This window comes from Rhinoderma darwinii, chromosome 4 (genome assembly GCF_050947455.1).
Source record: "Rhinoderma darwinii isolate aRhiDar2 chromosome 4, aRhiDar2.hap1, whole genome shotgun sequence".
Classification (NCBI taxonomy): domain Eukaryota; kingdom Metazoa; phylum Chordata; class Amphibia; order Anura; family Rhinodermatidae; genus Rhinoderma; species Rhinoderma darwinii.
The window spans coordinates 312,537,265-312,554,884 of record NC_134690.1 but is presented as its reverse complement, the minus strand read 5'-3'; the positions used below and the strand labels follow the sequence as shown (position 1 = coordinate 312,554,884).

At 39.6% G+C, this 17,620-nt stretch overlaps 1 protein-coding gene and 1 long non-coding RNA gene across 2 annotated transcripts in view; one reads left to right on the top strand and one right to left on the bottom strand.

The window, feature by feature from the left end:
* The window catches only part of LOC142759936 (uncharacterized), an 88,512-nt gene extending 83,051 nt beyond the window's left edge, over positions 1 to 5,461 (top strand). The window contains exon 3 of the long non-coding RNA XR_012883217.1: positions 5,317 to 5,461. This is a non-coding gene — a long non-coding RNA (uncharacterized LOC142759936). The remainder of the gene's footprint in view (positions 1 to 5,316) is intronic.
* WDR27 (WD repeat domain 27) overlaps positions 1 to 17,620 on the bottom strand; it is a 755,361-nt gene that overhangs the window by 378,712 nt on the left and 359,029 nt on the right. The window contains exons 20-21 of the mRNA XM_075862730.1: positions 5,334 to 5,431; positions 2,814 to 2,935 (exon numbers count right to left, since the gene is read on the bottom strand). Coding sequence (XP_075718845.1) covers positions 2,814 to 2,935; positions 5,334 to 5,431 — 220 coding nt within the window. The remainder of the gene's footprint in view (positions 1 to 2,813; positions 2,936 to 5,333; positions 5,432 to 17,620) is intronic.

The window sequence follows — 17,620 nt, the reverse complement described above, 5'->3', positions numbered from 1 at the left end:
AGGCCACCAATAGTTTCTGGCAATGAGGTGTTTGGTACCCAGGACGCCTGGATGACCAGATAGTGCGGAGTCATGATTTTCCCTAAGTACCCTTAGCCGGAATTGCAGGGGAACAAACAGCTTGTCCTCAGGAAGGTTCCCGGGAGCTGAACCTTGATCAGCCTCAATTTCTGAGACTAAATCAGAATCAATAGAAGAAATGATTATACCAGGAGGCAGAATAAAAGCAGGATCTTCCTCCGAAGGGGGGCTGGCCATGAAGCTACGCGACAGTGCATCGGCCTTAATATTTTTAGACCCAGCCCTATAGGTAACCAAAAAGTTGAATCTGGTAAAAAATAGCGCCCATCGAGCTTGTCTCGGGTTAAGCCTCCGGGCAGATTCTAGGAAAACCAGATTCTTGTGGTCGGTAAGGACCGTTACCTGGTGCCTAGCCCCCTCCAGGAAGTGGCGCCACTCTTCAAATGCCCATTTAATGGCTAAGAGTTCGCGGTTGCCAATATCATAGTTACTCTCAGTGGGCGAAAACTTCCTGGAGAAGTAGGCACAGGGACGGAGATGGGTGAGGGACCTGGTACCCTGGGACAAGACAGCCCCCACTCCCACCTTGGATGCGTCAACTTCCACGATAAATGGCTCCATTTGGTTGGGCTGAACCAGCACTGGGGCCGAGATAAAGCACTCCTTAAGGACCTCAAAAGCCTGGACAGCCTCAGAAGGCCAGTGGAGGAGATCAGCACCTTTGCGAGTGAGGTCCGTAAGAGGCTTAGCGATGACCGAGAAGTTAGCAATAAATCTCCTGTAATAATTAGCGAACCCCAAGAAAGGACAGCCTCCTGCGATAGGCTCTCCCACTCCTAAGCCTGCCAGCCTGAGTAGTGGAAGCTGGAGTCAGTCTCAGAGACATAGACTCAGGTGAAGACTGATTACCTATGGGCGTTAACCCCGAAGCTGTGCCTGGCAGATCCTTTACAGTATCACAGAGCTTCTCACAGTCGGTGCGTAAGCACTGCTGTTAGGAGCAATTTGATCGTTGTGACAGGTTGTCACAACGATCACATGACCGGAGACCACGCTGAGTGGTCTCCGGTTAAAGTTCCATGATACAGCTGTCTAGAGACAGCTGTATCACAGAGTTAAATGCCGCCGGGGAGCGGCAAACATGCTAACTCTGCAGGACGTTCTGGAACGGCCCTGCAGAGTTAATTGCGGACCACCCGGACGTGGCTAAACAAATGAGGAAACACGTGGTACAGTTACGTCATTTGTGACATAACCGTACATTCTGATAACCGGAAACAGGAACTTAGCTATCGGAGCTAATGGACGGGTATGCAGAGGAAGTTACAATTTTGGATTAGCAAGCGGTCACGTGACTGAAGATGGGATACGATGCTACATTCATCAGATCCAACGTAAGTATATTGCAAAGTTACTTGTTTTGCATTGTTCAGTTTAACTAAAGGTGATTGTTTGCTTCCGGAAAACCCCTTTAAGGGTATGTGCACACACACTAATTACGTCCGTAATTGACGGACGTATTTCGGCCGCAAGTAGTGGACCGAACACAGTGTAGGGAGCCGGGCTCCTAGCATCATAGTTATATACGATGCTAGGAGTCCCTGCCTCTCTGCAGGACAACTGTCCCGTACTGTAATCATGTTTTCAGTACGGGACAGTAGTTCCACGGAGAGGCAGGGACTCCTAGCATCGTACATAAGTATGATGCTAGGAGCCCGGCTCCCTGCACTGTGTTCGGTCCACTACTTGCGGCCGAAATACGTCAGTCAATTACGGACGTAATTAGTGTGTGTGCACATACCCTAATACTCAAACTACTGAACATTACTACATAAGTGATAGCACGCGTGCCTGTCACTTTTTTTATGCTACCCTCAGACAGGGCAGCACAAAGAAGTGACAGATCTGCTTTAAACTTTTCTAACAGTATAAATGCATATATGGACTTACATTTTTATGTAAATTACTACCCTCCTAGTAATACTTCTTTACTATTTATTTTGTTTAGTCTTTACTGCGTGGCTGCTTATTAACACTCATCCAATATATTAGTTATAATCAGTGGCTATAGCTTTCCTATACTGTTTACTGTAGTGTATTACAGGTAGTCAGGAATCTCCTGTTTTACTTGAATGATGTCAGAGACTCGGCCTGCTGCTTTCCTATTGCCCCTCATGCTTTATATCGCATCTGCCTGTTAAGATTGGCTGCGGTGTATAAGCAGATGGCCAAAGTTTCACCTCCCACAAGCTCCCCTGGAAGAATGGCATGAAATACATGCAACTAAACCACCAGTAGTAAAAATATTAAATTTTCCCTCTAATATGAGGCAATTGGCATCTGCCTCATGGGGGTTTGTGCCTTCCTCTGGATCAACACAGTAGGATTATAGGTTGGACTTACTGGAACAGTGGTGGTTTTCAACCTTATCAACTATGTAAGAGATAAATACCACACATATACTAAAGAAAACCAAGCTGGATACTGGTGTCCCTCTTTGGGGATGAAGTACTCAACTTCACATATTAAAAGGGACATTAGCAGGTTTCGTGGAACATGGAAATTTTAATTACATGAAATTCAATCAACATTTTCTGTCTTTTTGAACCCCTTTTTTGTAGATTTAGTGTCCCGTCAGCTCTTAACACTAATTTGATCATTTGTTTTTGGGTAAATAAAACTGTATAAACTGATATAATTTGCTTATGCAAAGGAATCAATTCTCACAGTTTATTCTTCTATTTAATTTTTTTTTTAAATAACACTTTTAGTATTAGAAAGTAAGCAGTTACCTTATTTTGACAGATTTGGTGAGCTGCTCTTGAATGCACATCTGGAATTGTTGCTATTCTGGTCCCTATATTAAGATCAAAAATCTCTACATCACGGTTACTTCCTGCTGCAAGCACAATATCTAAAGGATTCATGATAAGGGTTGAACAATCAATAATAAGTAAAACATTTATCTAAAACAATCTGTGATGGAACATGTTTCACAGATGAAGAATAAAGTGATCAAGTAGGGTCAAAAATCAATCAAATGACAGCCCCAATGTTTTTATACATGATAATTATCCCAGATAGGAAAGAAAGGACAGCTAATTGGGGTTAATTTATTTTCCAGCTTCTATTTCCTAACAAGAAATCTGCAGCAGTTGGTGAAAAATTGGTAAATTCCCTCTCCCAGAGAAATAAATAAATATAACTAGGTTCTTACAGCTGATCAAATCGAATTGAACAACCAAAAGTTGCATCATTTTGAATTTGTTTTTTAATCCGTTTTTTAACCCTGGAATAAAAACAAATTAAAAAAAAATACGAATAAATAAAAAAAACGCTTCTCCCACATAAAACCTATTTTTGTACCATTAAAGTAGATCTGAGAGGGAGATGCTGGAGTTGGCTGATATAGTTTTGTATGATTTGATTCAGTATTTTCATGTAAAAAATTTTTTAAAAGGAACCTGTACCCAGCATTTCACCTATTGAACCAGCAATACCTGGTGGAAGTGGGTGAAAAATCATTTGTATGTAACCTATAATTATCTTCTAAATAGGTTCTGTACCTTTAGGAGTTTAGGAGAAGGGATAATGGCAATGAGCTTTTGACAGCAGTGGCCAGCAAGGGGTGAGTAGAGTTCAATAGGTGAAATGCTAGTGACGGGTTCCCTTTAAGGCTAGGATCACACACAAAGTTTTAATGCAGTTTTTGGCTCAGTTTTTGAGTCAAAATCAAAAGTGGGTATAAGGCGAAGGAAAGGTATAAAGAAAAGACTGATGTATTTGATTTCTTTTGTGTGAATTCCTGTGTTTAGCTAAAAAAACTGAGCCAAAAACTGAAGTTTTTTAAGCCACAACCAGAAGTGGATTAAAAAAAGAAAAGTAGAATCTTTACTATATAATTCCCCTCCATTTAGGATCCACAACTGGCATTGGCTTTAAAAACTGCATAACAAAAACTGCATACAAATGGGACATGTAAAACCACCCACATTGGGGCATTTGCTAATACTGTCTTAAGTTCAGACAGCATTGAATTATACTAGGTGTGCCAAATTTATCACAGTGTATCCCAAATTTATCACAGTGCATCATGCTGTTTGATAAACTTGGTGTATCTTTAGGCCCAGTTCACACAGTTTTTTGTGAAAAAATGGGCGAAATTGCCTCCCATTGACTCGCGGGGAAAAAAAGGCGACATGTTCTTTCTTGCTGCGATTCCGCTTTTGTCCTCCCATTGAAATCAAAGGGAGGCAGAAAAAGCACTTTTGGCTGCAATGCTGGCAGGTCAAAATCTGCCTCAAAATTCCTGAAGGAGTTTCTGCCTGCAAAATACTCAGTGTGAACTAGGCCTTAGACTTTTCTGTCAAACTTTATACCACATTTTGGTTGACTTATTTTAGTCCGCCATTTTTTGCTCGAAGCCTCGACACTTTTTCGGGCAAGTCGCAAACATCTGTCCTTTTTGGTGCATTTCATTGATAAATTAGTCTAAGGGTATGTTCACAAGAGGGCGCCCGTAATGGCTGAAATTACGGGGATGTTTCAGCCTGAAAACATCCCTGTAATTTCAGCCGTACCGGCATGTGCAGGCGCTTGAACGCCGCGTCAATTACGGGCGTAATTAGCGCTGCTATTCATTGGAGTCAATGAATAACGGCTCTAATTACGGCCAAAGAAGTGACAGGTCACTTCTTTGACGCGGGCGTCTATTTACGCGCCGTCTTTTGACAGCGGCGCGTAAATATACGCCTCGTGTGAACAGACAAACGTCTGGCCATTGCTTTCAATGGGCAGATGTTTGTCAGCGCTATTGAGGCGCTATTTTCGGGCGTAATTCGGGGCAAAAACGCCCGATTTACATCCGTAAATAGGCCGTGTGAACATACCCTAAAAGGATTTGCACCAAAACAAAGGTGTAGCTTATGCCAGAATTTTGATGCAACAAAAGAAAATGTGCCTCATTATTTTAATGCAGTTTTTGGTGCAGATTTGGCTAAATTTTTGAGCCAAACACAGGAGTGGACATAAAAGAAAAGAGATGAACAGTCTTTTCTTTATACCTTTCCTTCCTCTGAGATCCACTACTGGCTTTGGCTAAAAAAAAAACTGCACGAAAAAACTGTATAAAAACTGTTAATAAGATTTACTTATCAAAATGCACCAGAAATCTGGTAAATCTCCCCTCTCTCCCTTATGTCAAGGTCCAATGCTCATATTCCTGTTACTGATACTTGCATCTAGAAACATTAATATATATTCTGTGAATTTTTTGTATCTTGTTTTTATTTTCAGTTAAAGAATATGGATACAGGAATAAAAGTCATTTACAGCTGACAGTCCGGTGATCTCCACTGCTGATTCCATGTGAATTGTGTGCACTGGTTTGCATACACTTTTTTGTTTATATCTATAAAAGAAATCGAAAAACCAAATAATTGACTATACACAATGTCACCATGTTTTGCATGTATTGTATAATTAAAGGGTTTTTTCAGCCAATAAAAATGTATGGCCTGTCCTCAGAATAGGCCATCAATAGCTGATAGGTCGGGGTCCGACTCCCAGGATCCCTGCTGATCAGCTGTTTGAAGGGATCGCAGCGCTCATACGAGCGCTACATCCCCTTCAGTTCTTCTTGCTCACTGTGAATCTTCGACACGCATTTATCGGCGATTCACAGGTATTGCAGCCTTTTCTCCCATTCACTTCAATTGGAGAAAAGGCTGCAATACCTTGAATCGCCGTTAAATGCGTGTCGAACATTCACAGTGAGCCAGAAGAAATGAACGGGAAGCAGCGCTCGTACGAGCCCTGTGGCCCCTTCAAAACAGCTTATCGGCGGGAGTCCCGGGAGTTGGACACCGACCCCTCAGCTATTAATGATCTATCCTGAGAATAGGCCATCAATTTTTAGTGTCTGGAGAACCTCTTTAAGGTAAAAGGAAATTAAAAGTTTGTACAACGATTGCAACCATTTTATTTATTGCTCCAATTATTTTAAAATAATAAAAAAGTGACTTTACAAATCGTCTTCATTAAGAATATCCTAGCAATTTATGTCTACAGCACCCATTCAGAGAAATGTATTTCTATGATTACAGATTACAAACAAACCCTATGTAGTCTGATCCTGCAGTCATACAGTACATTATTCCACCTGTCACCTATTTCTTGCTAACCTACCGAATGTATGTTATCAAAAAGTAGAGGATTACAGGAAGGCAGTATGACTGAAGGATTAAAATACCCAGGTTTTGTTTGCAGTCTGTAACCGCAAAGTCACATAGGTCTGCATCAGCACTCTATAAACAAAATGTTAGATTTTAAATATAGACTATTTGCAAAGTTGCTTAATTTTTTTCCTTTTTTTAGAATGCAATGCATTGGAGCAATTAAAAAGTAATTGCAAAGGTGTATATACCCTTAGGCCGGATTCACACGAGCATGTTCTGTCCGTGATATATGGACCGTATGTCAGCAGTATTTCCTGGACCGAAAAAACTTAGGGAATCGGGCTCCTAGCATCATAGTTATCTATGACGCTAGGAGTCCCTGCCTCGCTGCGGGAAAACTTTTCCATACTATAATCATGTTTTCAGTACGGGATCATTTTCCCCCAGCGAGGCAGGGACTCCTTTGAGTCCAATGAGTGTGGCTATTGTAAGTATATTTTAGTTTTGGATGCGTATGCAGATAGAATTCAGTGGTAAGTAGATAGAGCTAGTTGGCAATTATTGAAAGGAATTCAATGCCCCCAGACATGCTTTGCCATAGATAGTTCGTCTTCAGAGGCATTCAGGGCTGCTCTCTTCCAAAAATAAGCACCAAAATTGTCTATAGGTTCTGGTATTCTACTCTATTGAAGTGATTGGTGCTAAACTGCAATAATACACACAACCTGTGGACAGGTGTGACACTGTTTTTGGAAAACAGCAGCCATGTTTTTCCAATCCTGTACAACCACTTTATCTATAACTACTTTGTCATTGACATATAAATGCTAATAATGAAATCCCTTATAAGACATATATTCAATTTACAATTACACTGAAATGACTTTTTTACAAAAAATTATACCCTGATTTATTTTATTTTCCATTTTTCACTTGAATTTAGTTATTAAATTGGTCTAAGACCTTATCTGTGTAATCCTAACACACTTTGACTTGTGGATCCATAAAAAGACTGCAAAAAATGTAACTGGACAGTCGTCCCACGCATATCATTAGGGGTTGTTTTACATTTGTTTTCCAGGATGTTCTGTTCATGATTAGTTTTAATTATATGGAACAGCCAGTACCAAAAACCCCCACGATGCTGTATTTTACAATAAAAACACATGAAACAGACAGTACAAAAAACCTCAAGAGCTTATTCATTCTCAACTATTTGCCTGCCACGATGAGAAACACCTTTTATCGAAATGCTCAAAAAATAACAAACTTTTGCAACAATGATGGAATTTCTGGGAAAACGACTATACTCATTTAGTACATGTCAAGCCACATATGGCCTTCTACAAACCTAAATTGTTATTCTAAGCTGTTAAATATCTTTGCAGTATCAGTTGCAATCTCTCAAACAAGAAACAATGGACTGTCTATTACAAAACAGTATTCTTCATGTCCTGTCATTAGTTACAATGTCACTTAATAATTTTGAGTAAGGAATGGCCAAAAACACAGTGATCCCATGTAATGTCTTGAAGTCAGTCTGACATGGATATAATTGTATTTTATTATATGTTTTATAATGCAAAAAAGTTTTTAAATATAACATTTAATTTAAAAAAAGTTCTTCATTACACTGGCAAACCATTAAGAAATTACCAAAACCATTGAACTGAATGCCCATGTGACCACTATAGATGCATATTAACATATTAAATTGGTCATATCATATTTTTCATTTACTGTATGCAGTATATTTTTTCTTTATCGTTATAGCAATATGTTTTGTATAGGCAGTATTATTGCAAAAACCATATAGAAATCATATGGGAGAACTTCAGTATTTGATTGTATTAATACATAAAGCATCGAAATTTTTTACTTCCCCTTTCCCATCCCTTGGTTGAACTTGATGGACATGTGTCTTTTTTCAACCGTACAAACTATGTAACTATATTATATTGTGACGATTGTGGTAAGAAATAAGAAAATCCTGCATGAATTATCATTTTCAGTTTGAATCAGTTTTAGTATCATTATAAATTTCTGCATTTACAGACAAAATAAACCACAAATGATTATTTGTGCTAATAAGCACTATAAAGCCATGTCTTTCCATGTGCGTGCATGGAAAAGAACATTTTCGTCACACTAAAAAATGTTCTGGGCTTTGAGTCTCTTCCGACTGCTTTGCCAAGGAAATGTTAAAATTGCAACCAAGAAAAAATGTAGGTAAGCAATTTTTGATAACCTAAACCAAAAGGAACTATTTTAATCCACAATTTCAGAACTTGCTAAATATTTGTGTTGGATTTTTTTTATTTCATTGAAACCCACAAGGCAATATCATTTAGTTTATTTTCTACTGAAAAGGAATCCAGCTAAAAGTAAAACTCACAAAGCTACGGTATTTCCTGATTTCAGGAATTTTTTGAATTTTATATGGTTTACATTTTGGTAGGTGGTGAGGTGATATTTAGACCCTGATTCTTGACATTCTAATTCCAAATCAATACACAATGGTCTAGCATAAGCACTAAGTGGGGATAAAATACTATTTTCGCATCTTGTTGTATGTTTCTGAAGAACTATTTTTGTAGATCGATTAAAAATATATATCAATCAAAAATTGAAAAAAATGTACATATTAGATTGTCATCGCTTAAGAATTAAAAAATGGATATTAGGCTTTCATGCACCTGCCCATTATTTTATATTTCATGAAAAACAATGCACCCATGAATTTAAACGGTTACAATAATAAAAGTTAAAGAGGATCTGTCACCAGTTTATTAATTCCCTGTCTCCTAACTAATGTAATAGGCGCTATGATGCTAATTACTGCGATGTAATTTTTTATCAGAAACATTTATTATTTTCAAAGTTATGTGCATTTTTCTAATTATGCTAATTTGGCTATATTTGCCAAATGGGAGGTACCTCTTTCTTTTCTCACTGGGCGGTGGAATGTTTTCTGAATGATGCTGTCCAATCAGCATACAGCTTCTCCCCCTTCACTGCCCAGCAACACATCCTGATTATATAGTATACAGCTTCCATTCTCGACTGCATGTCATATGAAAGATTAGAATCTCATTTTTGATATGCCACCAGAATCACTGTTCTAGGTGGTCCACAGCCAGAGATATGGCTATTCGAAGTGATCCCCCTTCCGTCCAGCCTCAGTTTCTCAAATTGTGTGAAGCAGCTTCATGCTGATAGGATAGCGTAAGAGGCTGTGAAGTAGCTCCACCTCAGGAGAATCGATGGTGTTGTCACCCACTTGTCTATCAAAGCCTCATTTGCACATTTAGAAAAAAGCTCATAACTTTTAAAATAATAAACTTTTTGGGACACAATTTTCACTAGCATTATTAGTGTGACAGCGCATATTAGATTAGTTATGAGATTGGGCATTACTAAACTAATAAAATAATCCTCTTTAAAGCATAAGTGCATAAGTGAAATTCAAAAAAAGGTTGCCTGCCGGCTAAAGAGAGCCCTGTTTTCCAACTATTATATAGAAAATAAAAAAGTCTTTATTATATTTGCAACAAGGACAGACTACATAAAATTTAAAAGTTAAAGTCCATTTCTGACCGCAGTCAGCGTAGTGCCAGACGTAGGAGTTCTGTCTAGGAAGGGTTAAGTACCATGACTACAGAGCGCTACATTCAGTTAATTCATAGTTAGATTCTAGAGCGTCAATAGGACAATTATTAAAATGAAGGTAGAAGCCCCCCCGACGTGTTTCGCTACGATGTAGCGTCTTCAGGGGTATCGGGGCCAATGACAGCGAGCGGCGGAGTCGGCCTAATTAAATATTCACTGCAAATAGCTACACATGTGTCTACAATCAGTCAGTAGCCTATCAACAGAGGAATAGAGGGCCGAGCCTCCTCCTCCGTTGATGGACGGACGGTGCCGCAAATCACTGGTTTAGCAGATGCCACCAATGAGTGACGCTTAGGCGCACATGCGCAGTAAAGTACTTGGGGGTAACATAAATAATCACTATGCACAGCACTGTGACGTTGCTGTGATACAAAGAGAGTTACCAATAAGTTTGTAGATAGGCGCACAGGCGCACAAGGGTAAACCAGGGTGATAGAAAAAATAATAACGAATGTGATCACTGAATGTCCGATTTAACGCGCAGGCGCAGTGAAGTAATTAAAGGTAATGTAAATAATCACTGTGAACGGCACCGTGACGTTACTATGATACAAAGGAGCTATCTATGAGCTTGTAGACAAGTGCGCAGGCGCACTAAGGTAAATCAAGGTAATAGAGAAAATATAATAAATATTACAAATAAGTATATGATTCCGCGCACAGGCGCAGTAAGGTAATTGAGGGTAATTAAGAGTAGTATAGACAGTCACTGTGCCATGACCAGGGAAAACTACCAGTAGGTTTATAGAAAAATGCGCAGGCGCACTGGAGTGAGCTAGGATAGTGAGAAGAATCAGGGCTGATGTCACTTCTGAGCCTACGATTAAACGCGCTGGCGCAGTAAGGTGATTAAGGACAATATACTGGGGGAGCCACCAATACATCTGTATATAAGCGCACAGGCGTACTGGGGTAAACTTGGTAATAGAGAGTATCATAGAACGTCAATGTGCCTAATATATTGGCGCATATTTGCGGCAGAAGAATTTTGCGTAAATTAGAATACTATATACGCAGGACACCGATGTTGGTCATGTAGAAAATAGTAGAGAGACATGTATAGATAAATAGAGGGGCATGGGATACTCCACTCATCAGGTTCGATACGGACCAGACATTTGTAGTCGGTCACTGTAAGAATGGCACAAAAAGAAACAAAAATAAAGATGCAGTGAATTAAAATTGGTCAGAGTAATAACAAAGCCGCTGTGTCGCTTACCAAGCAATAGCCTGGGGGATGCTTGAAGCAAATGCTAGGTATAGTTAGTAATGATATATTTATTCGAAGAAATAAATGATAAGGCAGATCATTAAGAGTTCAGTTACTAGAGTGTCTATATGATTGACAGAGTGATTACACAGGCTGGAGTGTAACTCCAGTGTATTAATAAAGGCTAACAGCCATAATTAGACATCTTGGTGATTACATGTAGGATTCACAGAAAAGCTGCAAAAGGAAATCCCTCATTGAGGCCTCCTGGGCTGAGAGATCCCAGGCGATGGATCCAACGTGCCTCCTCCTGTAATAACTTACTGTCCAGGTTACCTGCTCTTGGGCCAAGTTTAACCTGCGTAACGCCCGAAAAATTTCAAGGAGCGGACATCCCCATCATGTACAAGACGTATATGCCTGGACAGTGGTGTATCCTCTTTTTGGTTTATGGTGCTTAGATGTTTGGAAATTCTCCTGTTTAATTCTTGTATTGTCTTACCTACATATAGCTTAGGACAAGAACAACTAGCTATATAGATAACTCCCTTGCTCCGGCAGTTGATAAATTGTTTAACCCGGTACGATCTGTTGTCAAGAGGATTGGTAAATTCTTTCGTAGTAGCCATTAGATGGCAAAAGGAACATCGGCCACATGGATGAGAACCCGTGACCGATGTCTTCAGCCAATTTTTGGACACAGAAGTCACTCCAGAATGATGACTATGCACCAGGTAATCACGTAGATTCCTGCCTCTACGATAAGTGATGTTTGGTGTGGGGGGAACGACACCCTGTAGGTCAGGGTCAGCCAGAAGAACAGGCCAATGACGTCCAAGAATATCACGAACCTGTTGCGAACCAGTATCGAAGGTCCCAATACATCTTACACTAGTCATTCCAGCAGATTTACCAGTGACCGTTGATTGTTGGTCAGTAACGGATTTACGTTCACATAATAAATCCTTTCTATCGGTGGCTCTCGCTCTGGCATACGCTTTGTGTAACCATTTTTTAGGATATCCTCGTGCTATAAATTTAGTGAAAAGACCGCTACACTCCAATTCTAAGGACTGCTCATCAGAGCAGTTGCGTTTAGCACGGAGATATTGTCCAATAGGGATTCCCTTCTTTAAGGCAGGGGGGTGATAACTATCCCAGTGTAACAGGCTATTAGTGGACGTAGATTTTCGTGAGATATCCGTGTGGATACCACCAGCAGGATCCAGAGAGATTTTAAGATCCAAAAAGATGATCTCCTTTTTATGAATCACGTGGGTGAATTTCATGCCAACATGATTAGAGTTGAGTGTGTGCATAAAGTCGTGAAATGTGTTTATGTCCCCATCCCATAGGAGGAGAATATCATCAATATATCTCCCCCAGAACAGGATGTGACAAGTATATGAGGCTAAGGTGTCAGTGAAAACCAAGGTATCCTCCCACCACCCCAAAAATAAATTTGCATAGGTGGGTGCACAAACAGTACCCATAGCTGTTCCTTTGGTCTGCTGATAGAATTTGTGATCGAATAAAAAATAGTTATGAGTAAGAAGAAAACGAAGTAGTGATAGTAGGAATTTGTTGTGTGCATGAAATTGAACTCCCTTGGTACCCAAAAAATGTGAGACTGCTGTGAGGCCAAATTGGTGTTGAATATTAGTGTAGAGTGATTCTACATCTATACTGGCAATAAATGTAGAAGAGGTCACATGAATCTCCTGGATCCTGTTGATGGTATCTTTAGTGTCCCTTAGGTATGAGGGCAGGGAGGTGACAAATGGCGAAAGCATTTCATCCAAGTACATACTAATGCCTTGGGTAAGACTATCGTTGCCAGACACGATTGGTCGACACGGTATTGGGCGGGACATCTTGTGGATCTTCGGCAGTGCATAGAATGTAGCTAGTGTAGGAGTGGGGTTATAGATCCGTTTGAATTCTTCATTACTAATCATATTCTGTGTCTTGGCTATATCAAGTAGTGTGTATAATTCTTTGAGAAACAAATCAGTCGGATTTTTTTCAAGGGTCATATATGTAGTAGTGTCATCCAACAATCTGTGAACCATGGCAACATAGTCATCCTGGTTCATGACCACGATGTTACCCCCTTTATCAGAGGGTTTTATGGTAATCTGATCATTGTGACATAGTTCGTCCAGTGCTATTCTTTCCATTTCACTAAGATTAGCTAGTGCTCTTTTTTTTTATCTGCTCTAATATTCTTCAAGTCAGCACATACTAACTTGACAAAGACGTCTATGTGGGCATATTGTGAAAATGGTGGAGTGAGCTTGGGTCCAAATTCATTTTCATATAGGAGAGTTTCAAGATCTCTGAGTGTATTAAGTTCTGTACTATCAATTCCTCCCATATTCGGGGTATTGTTTTTGAAATATTTGTATAAAGCCACCTTTCTGGCGAAGAGGTTCACATCCTTAGTCCAGGCAAACTCATCATACAATGGAGTAGGGGTGAAGGATAAGCCCCTGCGTAGAAGTGTCAATTGGGAATTATTTAGCTGAACGGAGGAGATATTAAACACCTGCATTTGGTCACTCTCAGTAGGTGCTTGGGACATAGATGGTACTGCTGTTAGGTCAGATTCCATCGTGGGTTCGTAGTCCCTAAAAAAGGAAAGGTATTGAGTGGACCACTTGTATGGGTCGTAGTGCCCATAGGACATTTGGTTGCTGGAGACGTTTGGCTTGGGCCGATACCTGTTATACGAGGAGTTAAAGGTACATTTGTGGTAGCTGACACGACAGGTACCGAGAAAGCTGATAATGAGGCAGAGTGTGAAGAAGTAGTGGCATTCTGATAAGAATGGCATTTTGTGTTGGATCTGGTTTGCACCGTACTTCGTTTAGAGGAGTTAAATCTATTATTAGTAATCTTACGTTTAGTACCCGGTTTGGAATTGGGAGATTGTACAGTTTCGTCAATCCCAGATGCCTCTGAATCAGAAAAGTCTGTGAAGACTTGTACACGTCTAGGGATAAATTGTGATTGTGTCTTATATGTATACGCCTGACCAGTGTCAAAGTCTCTGCGGTCTCTGACGTATTTACGATGCTTCCTCTCCTTTATCTCGGTCTGTAGTTTCTCAATATTTTTTTGTAATTGGGTTTCACAGTTATTAAATTCAATCAGGGTATTAAATCCCTGAATATCACCAATTTCTTTCTCAAGTTGCAGAGCGGTTTTGTTGTAGTCACGCTTCTCAAAATACAAAATGTATTGTAGTAATCTCAATGAACTCTCAGTTAAGAGTTCTTCCCACCCTTTAATAAATTCTGGATCACTGCGATAGGAATTTGGAGTAATGTTTATACGGAGACCTCTGTATAAGATTTTTTGTTGTATATATGTCTCTAGACTAACAATCTCCCAGCAGGATCTAATATACTTTTGGTAGGTTTTCTGCAAATCCCTAAAAGCAGTATGTATGTCGAATTGATGCAGCGGCACGTTATCTCTGGAGAACACGTATGCTGCTTCTGCGGAAAGTGTTTCTGAATTGATTCTCTTAGTCAAAAAACCTGCCATAATCAGGATATAGTATATATATATATATATATATATATATATATATATATATATATATATATAATTCCAATATATGGAGCGGGTCCTAGGATATGGGTGATTAACCCTGCAGTTTAGAAATAAATACAAAGGGAAGGACCTCAATAGTTGGTGGGCGTGAAACAGTTAAATTCAAAAATAGGTTGCCTGCCGGCTAAAGAGAGCCCTGTTTTCCAGCATAAAATGAGACAGCATAAAAGGCAGCGTTCCATTGATCGTCAGATACATTGATATCCAGATCATGTTCCCATTTTTGTTTGTATATATGCAGGTCGTTTGGGAAGGAGTTTAGTAAAAATTTATAACATTGGGAAATATTACCTCTGGAGTATGAATTAGTTGCCAACCATTTGCTTCGTTTGGATTCTGATGTTGGGAGAGGTTTGGGTATGGATGTTAGTACATGCCTAATTTGTAGATATTTATAAAAGTCATGTTTATGAATATTGTACATTTGGGCCAGAGTTTGAAAGGGTACCAGCATATCATTTTCCCATAAATCAGACATGTAGAGTAATCCATTGGCCATCCATGTTGAGATGTCAAGATCTGGAATGAGAGCCATCAGTAATGCAATACTAGATTTTCCATAATCCGTAGAAAACAAGCTATGTTTAATAACTAGGTGGTGCCATAACTCCGTGATAGCCCTTAATGTAGGATGTGTAGACCTCGTAGGGTTCCTAAATAAAGAGGATGCAGATAGAGAGATTGCTAAGGAGGACCTTCCCAATACAGATGATTCAATAGATACCCAGTGTTTAGAGACATCCAGTGACCATAACGATTTTAATTGGTCGAGGATAGAGGCTCTATAGTATTGTAACAGATTAGGGCATCCCAATTCTCCCTCTCGCATGGGTCTGTAAAGAATATCTGCTTTGACTCTTGGTTTGGTTTTCCCCCATATGAATCTCATTAAGTTGGATTGCAGTTTAGTTATGAAAGCGTTTGTCACAAATATGGGAACATTCCTAAAAGTGTAGAGAATCTTAGGAAGAGTTAACATTTTGATGGCAGCTATTCTGCCTAACCAAGAAACACCATGGTGTTTATAATTATGTAGGTCCTCATTTATTTTCTTGTGGAGAGGAATGTCATTTTGGTCGAACAATTTTGAGACCGGGAATGCTAAGTTAACCCCTAGATAAGGAAGGGCGTCCTTCACCCATTTGAAGGGGAATGAAGCTTTAAGTCGTGCTACCATTTCCTGAGGGAGCCCCATATTCAGAATTTGTGACTTAGAAGTGTTTATTTTGTAGTAAGACGCATTACTAAAGTCTGCTAATACTTTACTTATTTCTGGAAGAGACGTTATTGGGGAAGAGAATATTATTATTACATCATCCGCGAACAAACCTATACGGTGTTCCTCTTTCCCTATAGTGATGCCGGAAATTGAGCTAGAAGACCTTATTTTCTCTGCCAGAGGTTCCATTAATAGAGCAAAAATTAAAGGGGACATGGGGCATCCCTGTCTTGTCCCATTTGTAATGTCAAAGCGTGAGGATAAGAAGCCGGCTGAGTATACTGAGGCGGAAGGGCCGGAATAGAGAGCTAAAAGGGCTCTTCCAAACGGGCCCCATATTCCTATTTTATCCAGAACCAATTTCAGGTAACCCCAATGGATCCTATCAAAGGCCTTCTCTGCGTCTAGAGATAAGAGCAGAGAAGGGATGTTATGCGTTTCTGCATAGTGAAGGATGTTGATTAGTCTCCTAGTTCCATCTACCGTCTGTCTATTTTTAATAAATCCCACTTGGTCAATATTAATTAGAGAAGGAAGGATATCTACCAGCCTGTTGGCCAAGACTTTTGAGTATATTTTTAAGTCGCAGTTTAGCAAAGAAATAGGTCTAAAATTTTCGGGTCTGTCCGGAGATTTGCCGGGTTTCGGGAGGGTAATTATTAATGCTTGTAGCATTTCTTTAGGAAAACATCCCGATGTGGTGGCCTGATTGAACATCGATACTAGGTGAGGGGCGATAATCTGAGAGAACTGTTTAAAATATTCGTTTGTTAGACCGTCCGGTCCCGGAGATTTATTAATCTTGAGTTGTTTAATGACATTCTGTACTTCTGATAATGTGAAATGTGCATTAAGGAGTGCCAGTTTGTTACTCGGGATCGACGGTAATTTGACCGATTCTAGGAAGCCATCTATAAGTTGCTGCGTAGGTTGTTTGGTGAGAGGATCTTTATTTAAATTGTAAAAATGGCCATAGTATTCAGCAAAGGCTTCAGCTATCCCTTGTGGGTTTAAGATTTTATCCCCAGCTTTATTACCCTGCCAATAATAAATCATTCTGCTCCTTCTCAGGGCATATTCACACTTATGGTATAACAATTGGTGAAGTTGTGTTCTTAATTGTTTTAATTCGAGTGTTAGACCTCTCGTGGTTCTCTTTTTAATAAGATCTTCTAATTTCTTAATTTTAAGCAGCAGTTCTTGTGTTTTAGCTTACCTTATTTTCTTTGCTGTTGCCGCAATTTTGATAAGGTGGCCTCTAATTACCGCTTTGTGTGCACACCAATTGTTAAAAATGGATGTATCATCCGGACTAGAGATGAGCGAACTTATGAAAAGTTCGGTTCGGCAGGCTCGCCGAATTTCATGAAAAAGTTCGATTCAGACTGAACTAGTTCTGACCGAACCTGTAATACAAGAAAGCCCCTAAAAATCGTGTATAACACTGTTTAAAAGCCCTAGAAGCCCTGTATAACACTCTTAGGTCACCCATGAGTGTATCCAAGTACTTTTGAGTTGTCTTTAAGGCAAAGTTAGTGTCAAAGTTACGCCAACATGTATGGCTATAGGAAAACGGATGGGACACGGTGATAACTAACAGAAACCACTGCACTTGTGCATGTTGTATGCTTAATGCATTGTTAAAAAAGGTACAAAAATTAACCATTTTTGGCGGCAGATGCCTGGCAGGGTTCATACATA